Source organism: Phlebotomus papatasi, chromosome 1, assembly GCF_024763615.1.
Source record: "Phlebotomus papatasi isolate M1 chromosome 1, Ppap_2.1, whole genome shotgun sequence".
Taxonomy (NCBI): domain Eukaryota; kingdom Metazoa; phylum Arthropoda; class Insecta; order Diptera; family Psychodidae; genus Phlebotomus; species Phlebotomus papatasi.
Window position 1 is genome coordinate 100077892 of NC_077222.1, and position 12350 is coordinate 100090241.

The window sequence follows — 12350 nt, forward strand, 5'->3', positions numbered from 1 at the left end:
ACATTTCGATGCATGTCGGATGCGGTGAAAGTCAATATTTTGGTTCAGAATTTGCATTGTTCAGGACTCTTTTTCTGTTTCAGATGCCAAAGGGAACAAAAGAAAAGACCTATAAGGACAAGCCCGACTCTAAGGAAGGTATTAGGAATGCCTTGCAGTGTGTACGAGATGGTTCTACCATAGCATATGCATCCAAAACATTTAATGTCCCAAGAACAACACTGCACAACAAATTGACCGGCAAATACCCAGAGGAGTGCCCCAATGGCAGGCCAACAATTCTTTCAAAAGAACAGGAAAAAGAACTTGTCAAATGGATCCTGGGATGTGCGGATGGCTGGCATCCCATCGGGAAGGAACAAGTTCTGGACAGCGTTAAACTCATCTGTGAGGTCTACAAAATTCCAAACCATTTTACAGCTGGAAGACCCGGAGACGTTTAGTTCAGGAATTTTCTTAAGCGTCATCCAGAGCTCAGCAAACGCAAACCAAAATCCTTCTCATTGGAAAGAGCTACTGTTACTGCTGAAGACCTCACGGAATGGTTTCAGAATTGTCTTAAATATTTCACAGAACACAACCTTCTGAGCATTTCACCAGACCGTGTTTTTAATTGCGACGAAAGTGCCTTCTTTTTGACACCGGAAGATGGAAATGTCCTGTCCAGGAGAGGTTCACGTGTAGTTCCATCTCTTAAAAATTCAGGACCGAGGCAATGTACCACAGTACTCTTCATGGTGTCAGCTACTGGCGAACTTGCTCCTCCAATGGCTGTTCATAAAACTGACATTACTCCAAAAATTGCCATTCACAACGCAGAAGGATGGAAAATGGGAACGTCACCACAGAGTGGCTGGATGGATGGGCCACTTTTCTATGCTGGTCTTTATTTCCCGAAAATTGTTTTCCAACATTCAGAGGAGTCCATTATCAATAACCAGCACGATCAGGCCACCGACAATAATCCTTCAAATGATCCAGTCATCCCTGGAAACCAACTCTCTGCAACTTCTGAGACTCAACCGATCTTCGACACACTAAAACAATGCTATTTCTGGCCAGGAGAAATTCCAAAACGTCGTCAGAAGAAGAGGGTCAAAGCCAGCAATGTCAAACACCAGTATATTGTATCTTCCGAGGAAATTATCGCGGAACAGGAGGAAAAATTGAGGCAGGATTTACAAAAAAAGAAAGAAATTGCTGAACGGAAGTTGACCAGAGAGAGGAACAAAAATATAAGGGCAGAAGAAAAGGAGATAAAACTAAAGGAGAAACACATGGTAAAGGAAAAGGCTCAAATGCCAATTGAAGCTGAAAAGAAAAAACGTGGAAGGAAGTCAGCCAAGAAAACCGAGGAAAAATCAAAGAATTGAGTGCAATCTTAAAATAAATAAAAATATATATAATTAAATAATAAATTAATGAAATGAATTGATGGAATAAAACTCTAAAAAATGTTTTTGAAATAATATCTTCTCATTTTTATGCATTAAACTTTTCCTTAAAATGAGCATCCGAGTTTCATCGAATTCAACGGAGTTACAAAAAAGCATCGCAGTAACATTCTTGCGCATATATTAATATTATCGTAATTTTATTAATTTTCATCAATATTATTGCTAAAATTCTATTTCTATTATGATTCTAAATTAAACAAAGAATAATTCTATTGATTTGGAATGGCGAAAAAAATATTTCATCAGTCCAAAAACAAGCATTAAAGTCGCACTCAATGAAAAGTATCCGGATTAGCTCTCTTTACTATATTTCTCTTCTTTTAAAGGACAATGGGCAAAACGGTCCAACCTTTCGCCACGAATGAGACCTATACCATCGAATAGGTATTGGTTAAGGTAGCAACTTTTGTTCCGGGACCGACCCCAAAAAATATGTAGGAAGAGCACTAAAGCATAAAACATTATGTAAAAGAATTGTAATGATTTTTTTGGAAAAACTCATTTTGTACAATAACGGTTAATCGTATATTGGCCCTTTTTAAAACTAATTTATAAATAAGGACTTAAAGAAAATTTTCCTAGAACAAACCATATCTTTCATCTCTTCATTTTCCCTGCAATTCTCCAAATCTTTCTTATAAATCTTTTACCATCCTTCAAATTTTTAAAAAAAGGATTGTATCCTTTTTTATGAATGGATGTCTTTTATGCAGTGATATTCTGCTTGAAAAAAGAGTTAAAACCTCTAAAGATCGCAGGGTTCTAAAAGATACCGTTATTTAAATACTTTGAGTAATAAATTCAGAGAAAAAAATGTTTCAATTAATTATACTGAGAACATTTTGTTAAAATTCTTTAGTAACGGTACCTTTACAATCCCATGAACTTCAGCAATCCTAGATCATTTTTTAAGGTGAATATTTCTCTAAAGACGATAAAAGGATGCAATAGGGGCAATACTTTTAACGGAATTATAGAATATTCGAGAATGTTTGAGGAAAATCTGGATACAAGAAAACTGGAGGGATAGGGATACGGTTTCATTTTAGGAAAATGTTCCTTGGGTTCAGTTCTCAAAAGAAACAAAACAAGTTTCCTAAAAATAATTTCTACCCATTTCTTAAGAACCCTTACTTTAAGATATCTGAAACAGTTGACGTGATGGACTATAAGTTTCTTTGGGTGATATGTTTAAGATACACCAAAGACTCCTAAAATACCTGTGATTTGTCATTAAATGAAAAAAGTTTTCGTTCTGTTGCCCTGTAATGTGCGATGACTTTAAAACATGGCTAGTTTGTATGGGAGCTACCAGATGGAACAATCAGAGGGAAAATCTGAAAATATTTATTTAAAGCTTAAGTCATACATCGACTTTGATCCGAATTTCATTAAGATCGGTTAAGCCATTTTCGAGTAATAAATTGTAAAATTTATGAATTTTCAGAAGGACGTAGTTAATTTCCCAAAGATAGACAGTCTTTTTTGACTTGGATCTCGGTAATTTTTAAGTTATACAAAAATACCTACAAAATGGGCCTGGTTTCATCTCTGGCGAAGGGTTGGACCAGCTCCCATACATTTCTGCCCATTGTCCTTTACATATTTCTCTGTAAATCTTGCAGCAACAAAATATTCCTATTAAAAATCAAAATCGAAAGTAGAATCGTTAAGTTTATTAGTTGAGATTATTAACAATTTCATCTACTATTTTATAGTAAGTTCCTAAAAAAATTCGATACCTATTCTTAGCTTAAAAGAAATGTTATTTTTTTTTTAAACATACGGTTCAAAATCGGTTTTATCTCTAAAAATCGGTAGTAAAACCGTCTCGAATAAAGGGCAGTTAAACCATTTTTCGGCAACTGATTATCAGTTGTTGGAATCACTAATACCTATTTAAGTTACATAGGAAGTTTATAAGTTCAAGACCCCTGTGGAATAAAAGAAGCCTAAATGTTTAAGATATCGTCGGTTGCCTCAGCAACTGTGCTAACTGCAATTTGACAACTTTTCAGGAGACCATTTTTTTACTTTAATCACATTTTAATAAAAATCAAACCCCGAATGAGTTATTTTATATTACAAATATCGAAAGACCATCAAGTAATCTGTCTATTAATGCAAAGAAATTGGAAAATAGTAGATTTTTTACACTAAAACTTAAGCATTTCCTAAAAGAATACACAATATGCAATTGTGCTAACTAACATCGTTGTTCAAAAGTCTATCTGCAATGTATGGAATTTTTGCAGATAGCACAATTGTTTATCACAGTCAAAACCTAACAAGGAAAGAATTTTCTTTTTTTTTTTATTCTATTGACTCCGTGTAGAGCAACATTTTATTGTCATTTAAAATTTACTCCAAAATTTATCTTCCGAGTGTGTTTTCTTTTTATCAACACTATTTTGCTCTCATGGATCTCTGCAAAGTCTACAAACGGTTCCTCCTAAAAGTGTTACGTTAATCTGAAAATGAAATATTTAGGAAATAAACGATCTCTGATATATTAAGAAGAAAGGGGATACTTTCACAAAGCTTAAGGATCACATAAGAATAAGCATGGAAAAAGGAAATTGGCACCAGATATGTGACAGGAATTTATAAAATTGTTCTGGCCATATTGAAAAAAAATAGGGCAATTAAAAGTTCTAAATGATTATATTAAAAGAATACTTGATTATGAGATATCAATTTTATTTCTTACTTTTCATTTTGTTTATTTTATCCATTTCCAATTTCTGCACGTAGTATCATCATTTTTTTTCTTTTGAAAATTCATACACACAGAAAAACGAAAAATTCTTAAACAGAAACACCCAGGAATTTAATTTCAAATCCCATTCAATGAATGCCAATGCCCTAATTCTAAATCCTTGATCATTTAGTTTTAGTTGCAATTTGCAAATCTGTAGACATTTTTCATTTTCCAGCTAATGCTGAACTTAAGTTCCCGATCTTTTAACTTGAAAGAGCTAGGGATTCTAGCCCATTTCTCTCACTCAGAGCTTCTAAACTTAAACGTCTCGCGGATTCATGTCCAATTTAAGTTCCCAGGTTCTCAAATAAATTAAATTCCTAGGTCCTAGTTCATAAATTTAGAGTCAAAATTTTTCTGTGTGTATGAAAATTTTATTTTCCTTCTCCGTTAGCTGTTATTATATATTACATTCCAGCTTTCCTGTACTTTATGCGTCGATTTTGGATCCATGATTCTGGACGAGATCTCTTTTTTACACGCTATGTCAAGATTTTCTAAAATAAAAATACTGAAAAAGATCAGAAACAACAGAATTTGATTAGAAATTTAAAAAAACGCCTGTTTTATTGAAAATTTAATAATAAAAAATCATAGTCATATTCTTACCTTCGTTTAATAAAACATCTGCTGTGAAAATTTCTGCTCCAGGGTGACTATTCAGAGAATTTTGTGATCTATCGTTTGAAATATGTGGCTCATTTTTGACTTCAGGCTGGTCAGATGAACCCTGTTCACTCGTGAACATCTCTTGCGAATTATCGACTACATGAATGAGAGTATGAGGAGATGAATCTGGTTCATCCTGATTATTATTATTATTAATCGTATCGGGATATGTTTATTACAATTCAGCCAGGTTATCGTATACCCCGTGTTGGAAGAATCTGCCGATCGTAGATCGCCCAAGAACGCCTTCCCCGCAATGTAGATACTTCTTCCATTCCTTCTTGCATTCTTTTGGACGTGGATCAGCTGCTTTATGATTTTTCTTCCTGCGTAACATTTTTCCTGTTTTTTTTCTCTCACAAAATCCTAATTTAGTAAGTAAATTAATAAGCATTTTTACAAAGAAACAAATGAAACGAAGACTTACAATTCCGAAATCACTAATTTGCTTTCACCTGCACAACAATCGCGAAAAACTCAATCACAAATCGCAAACGTTTACCTTGTTTTGATGGAGAGTCGTGATGGATAGAAATGACAAACTGCAAATAGAACAGTTGCTGACAAAAAAAAATTGCGCCTTTTTTCAGTGTATTTTTATGCTAACTGCAGAAAAATTGGTAGATAGCGCAGTTGCAGAGAAATTTTTGTGACTATAGTACAGTTAGAACATTTTCACGGAAAAATATCTCTGTATAGAGAAAATTCTAAACTTTTTAAATAACGTAGTTTAATAGAGAAAATTCAGTAATATCAGAATATGCAAAAACCTGAAAATCGCAAAAATGCAGTTAGCACAGTTGCTGAGGCAACCGACGATATATATACATTTATGCAATTATAAATAGAGTCTTTCACAGACTTCCGTGAAAGTGTGAAAGGTCGGCGTGAGAAATCATGAAATAAAAGGAAATTTTAATAAGTTTGATATTTTTAGTTCAATGAACTGAATGCATTTAATATTTAACCTTATATTTCAGGATTAAAAAAAACTTTGACATTGAAGAATATTATTGCAGACAATGCACATTGATATTTTTAAAATTATGATATGTTGCTTTTAATTCAGTAGACAATTCTTTTTGCGGTTGACCGGTCTTTGTCACTTAATTGTTAGCATTTAAAAGACTTTTTTTTTCAAAGCTCATCATATGAAAAAAATTGTGAAAACTGTCTCGGACGGTATATAGAATATGGCTAGATGTCTTAAGGCTATATATAGAATTTTAATCAAATAGGGATTTTCTAGCACACATCGTTGAATATATGGTTTCCACCTTGGTATATGGCTATTAATAGGATATAAGATAGGCTATTTGAGAGATTGTGCCCGTCGGGGGTTAAATCAATATTGCGTAACATGTTGTACATATAGGTGACTATATAGAGTTATTAAATCAATGGACCAACTAGGAAATTGAAATAGAACCCCTTAAAATTTATAGTGTGAGAGGGAAGATGAAAAGTTTCTTCAAATAGGAAACTTCTTTTTTTTTTGTTCTGCCTGATGAATTCCACAGAAGAGGTATGGCATAAATTTCAACAGGTTGAAAAGGATGTAGGCTAAAAGAGTGATAAAAGTTGAATAAAAGGGATTTAGGAGAAAAGATTATCTCTTAAGAACCATTTGTTGCGTTTTTTGGTTTAATTTTTGGAGCTCAATGTAAATAGGTTTATTGTTGCATATTTCATTGTTTATTAACACCAGCCAGGGTTAAGAGAAGACTTTATGCATTATATACGTTCTACCCGAAATTAATTAGGGAATTTACATAAGTTGGTCAATTATATGTCTTTTTTTTCTGGAGGTGTCGGATAGACGCCAGAAAAGAAATTGAGGGTAAGAACACACATAGCGATACTTTCTTCTGGACATATCCGCATTTTCCGTATATATAGAAGTCCAACTAGTGCCTACCTTTTAGTTTGTCTCTTGGATTACAAGTGGGAAGTGTTAAGTGTGCTAAAGTGTGCCCTGGTATATATCAAAGAAAATGGATTATTTAGTGAAAATGTACGATGAATACAGTTATGTGGATAAGCTAGCAGGTTCTTAAACATTTTTTTTGGTGCGTTTTACCTTGGGAAAATAATCCCCAAAAATTATCCTTACCCCCTACTAGATAGCAGGACTAAAGGATGGGCATTTGTGGATTCAATATATACTGTGATAGCAGCAGTTGCCATTTACAATTGGGCTGTCCGACGAGGCATTGAATACATGAAAAAGTATCTATTGATCGAAAAGAATTATTGCTCCAGCTGAGATTTTACCATTAGGCATCTTTTCAGTCGACCAGCGTACAATTTGAAAGGACTCATTCTCATCTACAATCTCCTTGTGGCCCTTGTCAATGCCTACATTTTACTGGAAACTGTCATTTGTACAACAGCCCTCAATTACGGATTGTTCTGCAATGAGAATGCCAAGAACAATAGGGATCCCTTGGAGATGCGGGTAATTTAATTTTGTTGTTGGATCCTCCTCCTAAGGGGGGAGGCAAGGGAAATTTAGAAAATCTACGCCGGAAGAGAGCAACATAATCCTTATTCTTTCAGTTGGCCAATATCTCATGGTTGTTCTATATTGCAAAATATATTGAGCTTTTTGATACGGTATTCTTCGTGCTGAGAAAGAAGGAGCAAAACTTGAGCTTTCTACATATCTACCATCACAGTAGTATAGTATTCTTCATTTGGATCCGTGTCAAATGGTTCCCGACTGGAAACAGTAAAAAGAATACATTTTTTCTGCCCTATCTTGCGGAACCTCAAACTACTAAGTATCTCTTTTTTTTACCACTTCAGGTTTCCTAACCATCATCATAAATTCTGGAGTTCATGTTGTTATGTATCTCTACTATGGACTAACTCTACTTGGTCCCAAGGTGGCAAAATATCTTTGGTGGAAGAAATACTTAACGATACTGCAATTAGTGAGTGTTTGAAAGTGCAATAAAATCGAAAAGTACCCTTTTTTCTAAAAAAAAAATCATTTCTTGCAGGCACAATTCCTTTTCGGCGTCTACGTTCATTTTGTCTCAATGAAGATGAACTGTACCTTCTACCCAAAATGGTACAGCATCACAGAAATCATCTATGTCGTCATATTTATCTTCCTCTTCACGCATTTCTACATGAAAGCATATTCAACTGGGACAAAGCACAAGAAGATCTCGTAAAGGGTACCACCACCAAAGAAAAATATATATAAGTGTAATTAGTGAATAAAAAAATGACTCCCAAATGGAAGTTTAATGACACCCCAATACTACCTCCCTTGGTGAATTTTCATAAAAAATTTCCTCTATCAACATTCACGACCTAAAACCACTGTGCGCGGTTACCAAAATTCCAAGGAACTTAACGCTTTTATACAAAAACTCATTAAGAGTAGAAAATTAAATTCCAATATGGTAATTCTATGGGAAATTAATTCAACAGAATAGTTGCAAATTTGGCAAAATTTCTTCAGCGTTGTACTTGTGGGCTTCACTATCTCCCATGAAGCGTAAAATAAACACAAAAGTACTGAAAGTTTATGGTGGGAATGTACATTGCTAAAAGTTTTCCAATAATCTTGTTATACAAACATTTCCTCAGAAAAAAAACATCGATAGATTAACAAAAAAAAACATACATATTGCTTCAAGAAAATATTATTTATGTTTAAAGTTATTCAGGAACGGTGAAAGAGCAAGCACTTATGTATATTTTGGGAAAATTAATTCATTAATGTAAGCGGTCAGTGGTCATCGACATGAAAAATCAGTTGGTATTGTTAATTTAACCACAATGTATTTAGTTACTACTAGCCCTACTAGCCAACATGAACTAATGAGAACACCAACATTTAGAAATGCCCAGAGGGTTTCATTACGGAATCGATTGATTGTATTTGTGGCCTATATGGTCTTCTAATAGCTTTTAGCAATAAAAAGTTTATATCTGGCGAGGCACAATAAAAGATCTTGTTAGATACCGGGAATAGCGTGATTTGAAGATTTGGTCCTCCCTGAAGTTTAATAAACGGTATGGTCTTATAAAAATTCATAGTCCTTTTATTTCCGTTTTTGCTGTTCGATATGGAAGAGATTTTTGTATTAATATAATATTGTAATTGGTTCAATATGAAAACCAGTGATAAGCCTAGATCAGCGTATACAAGTGTGATTCCTTAATTGAAAATTAGTATTGTAGCAAACTCGAATGATATTTATATACAATTGTAACATATGAGAAAAGATTCGCAATCCGCGAAAATATGCGAAAAATTTCGTGGCTCGAGAAAATCCGCGAAAAATTTCACAACCTATGAAAATTTCCGGAGAATTTCCTGAGCAGAAAAAATCCGCAAAAATTCTCGCAGCCCCTAAAAATCCGCGAAAAATTTCATGTCTCTCGAAAATCCGTGAAAAAAAATCATGTCCCACGAAAATACGCGAAAAATTTCGTGTTTCTCGAAAATCCGCGAAGAATTTCGCGGCGTACAAAAATATGCGACAAATTTCGTGCCTCATGAAAATCCACGAAAAAATTTCGTGTCCTACGAAAATACGTGAAAAATTTTACGACTTACGGAATTCCCGAAAAATTTCCTGACCCGAAAAAATCCGCCAAAAATTTCGTGTCCTACGAAAATCCTAGAAAAATTTCGCACATTTGACAATTTGCAAAAAACTTCGTGTCCTAGGAAAATTCACGAAGAATTTCGTGGCCAACGAAAATCCGCGAAGAATTTCGAGTCTCACGAAAATCCGTGAAAAAACTCATGTCCTACGAAAATATGAGAAAAATTTCGTGCCTCATGAAAATCCACAAAAAAATTTCGGGCCCTACGAAAATACGTGAAAAATTTTACGACTTATGGAAATTCCCGAAGAATATCCTGACACGAAAAAATCCGCCAAAAATTTCGTTTCCTACGAAAATCCTAGAAAAATTTCGCACATTTGACAATTTGCAAAAAACTTCGTGTCCTAGGAAAATTCACGAAGAATATCGTGTACTACGAAAATCTGTGAAAAATTCCGTGTCCTACGAAAATCCGTAAATAAATTTCGTATCATATGAAGATTCGCGAAAAATTTCGTGTCTCACGAAAATCTGCGAAAAATTTCACGACTTACAGAAATTTCAGAAAAACTTCCTGACCCGAAAAAGTCCGTCAAAAAATTTCATGTTCTACAAAAATCCTAGAAAAATTTCGCACATTCGAAAATTTGCAAAAAACTTCGTGTCCTACGAAAGTCCGCGCAGAATTTTGTGTCCCGCGGAAATCCGCGAAGAATTTCGTGTCTTACGAAAATCCGCGAAAAAAAATCATGTCCTACGAAAACTGACAAAAAATTTCGTGTCCCACGACCATTCGCAAAGAATTTCATATCACGCGAAGGTATGAAAAAAATTTCGCACCCTTGAAAATTCGCGAAAATCTTCGTGTCCCATGAAAATTCGCGAAGAATTTCGCATTCCTCGAAAATGAGAGAAAAATTTCGTGTTGCATGAAAATCTGCGAAGAAGTTTGTGTCTCGCGAAAATCCGTGAAAAATTTCGTATCCCGCGAAAAACCGCGAAGAATTTCGTAATCCGCAGAAATCAGAGAAAAAATTCGCACCCTCGAAAATCCGCGAGGAATTTCGTGTACCGCGTAAATCCGCAAAGAATTTCGTGTCCCGTGAAAATCTGCGAAAAACTTCGTGTCCCGCGAAAATTCGCAAAAAATTTCGCAGCCTCTAAAAATACGCGAAAAATTTCATGTGTTACGAAAATCCGCGAAAAATTTAGTGTCTCGCGAAAATCCGAGAAAAATTTGGCACCCTCGAAAATCTACGAAAAATTGATTTGCCCTATTTTACCCTAATACAAAAATATTCTAGAAATGTATATTATTTCTTCCTCATTTATAGAACCTTTCTTTTTCCAAGGTAAAATATGTATTGTGAAAAACAGAAACATTTGGTTACGGAAAGGCTAGCAAATGAATTATTATAAAAAGAATTTGAATATCGTTTGAATTCATTTATTCCTAATTTTCATAGATCTTTTCACTATTTAACGCAAACGTGTCTTTATAGTCTAGTGTTTCAAAAGATAGTATAAAACAGCTAATACCACATTCCACAGACATTTTCCTTTAGGATTTATTATTTCGAACTTTTCGACTTGTAAAGGAAGCATATAGTATGTATAATTAAATAGCGTGATATTAGAATTGAAGAAAATTAATTGAATTAATTGAGGCAGCTTTGAAATTGGGATTTTTCATCTATTTTAAAATAAAATTGAAATTTATCATGATATAATTTAGTTGCACAAACAGATTGAGAAGCTAAATTACATTATGATATGGCTCAGTTCCATTAACTCGTAAACACAGGAAAAAGATCTTAATTCCAAAGCTGCCCCGCATTCGAAGGTGCGCCACTTCTCCCTAGTACTTTGGATGAAAGAAATGACCATCCAAGTGAGAAAATTTACCATCTTGCTGTTGGAAATGACCGTAATCACAAAGGTTCCGTGTTCAAATCTTAAATCTCAAATTGGAAAAGATTTTTACATTTCCCAATGGCTTGGAATCCAAAGAATATCGAACAGATAGAGCCACAAGCCACCCAAATAATAATAATGCTCAAAAATTAATACAAATAGGAAAAAAACAATTTTAATATCCAGGGAGTCAAATTTACCGCCCTGCTGTACCGAGTGAAATTTAATAAAGAAGCTTTCATAAAGTGGGTGCTGTGGATCGTGTGTAGATTCGATCAACCTAATTCATTCAGACCAATTTTGACCTAGTCCCTTGAAGATGTGATCTTTCAACAAAAACAACATATTTCATAATGGTTTTGTGAGAATGAAATGGTCATGAATGGTCATGGAAAATGCAAAGTTTCTGCCAATTATCACAGGAAATTTCTTATCCATAAAGTTCATAAACACACAAAAAAATTTTGTAAAATTTTGTCATTTGTTCGTAAATGTTTGTTTTCCTGTTTAACATTTTTCGAACATTTACGAACAAATTACAAAATTTTACGAACATTTTTTGTGTGTTTACGAGCACTTACGAACAAATGTTTGTAAAAGTACAAAAAATGTTCGTCAAATGATCATGTTACGAACAGTGTTTGTGAAAAAAGTACAAACTTTTACGAACTTGTTTGTGGGTTATACGACTCACGAGCATTTTGTAACTCCCCCGTAGGAATTCACAAACATTTACGAACAATTTTACAAAATATTTCTTCCTATGTAGACGTAAAGTTTAACTCATTCAGTCAATGTACCAGAAATATTTGAGATAGAATGTTCATATTTTGGGATTAGTTTCCTAAAGATTAATAGATGAATTTTTTGAAAAGAAAAAAAATATATCTATTATGGGGGCGCGGGGATTCGCCCTCAAACACACGCCTTAACGGTCACTGAATTTAAATTCTGTGCATTAATTCATTACAAAC

At 34.1% G+C, this 12350-nt stretch overlaps 1 protein-coding gene across 1 annotated transcript; it reads left to right on the top strand.

The window, feature by feature from the left end:
• Nucleotides 1-6825: 6825 nt before the first annotated feature.
• On the top strand, nucleotides 6826-8152 carry LOC129810078 (elongation of very long chain fatty acids protein 4-like). The gene is made up of 6 exons (XM_055860330.1): nucleotides 6826-6936; nucleotides 7011-7116; nucleotides 7180-7345; nucleotides 7447-7618; nucleotides 7696-7823; nucleotides 7893-8152. Exons 1-6 carry the CDS (start codon nucleotides 6882-6884, stop codon nucleotides 8067-8069), a joined length of 804 nt encoding a protein of 267 aa, XP_055716305.1. The 5' UTR covers nucleotides 6826-6881; the 3' UTR covers nucleotides 8070-8152.
• The last annotated feature ends 4198 nt before the right edge of the window (nucleotides 8153-12350 follow it).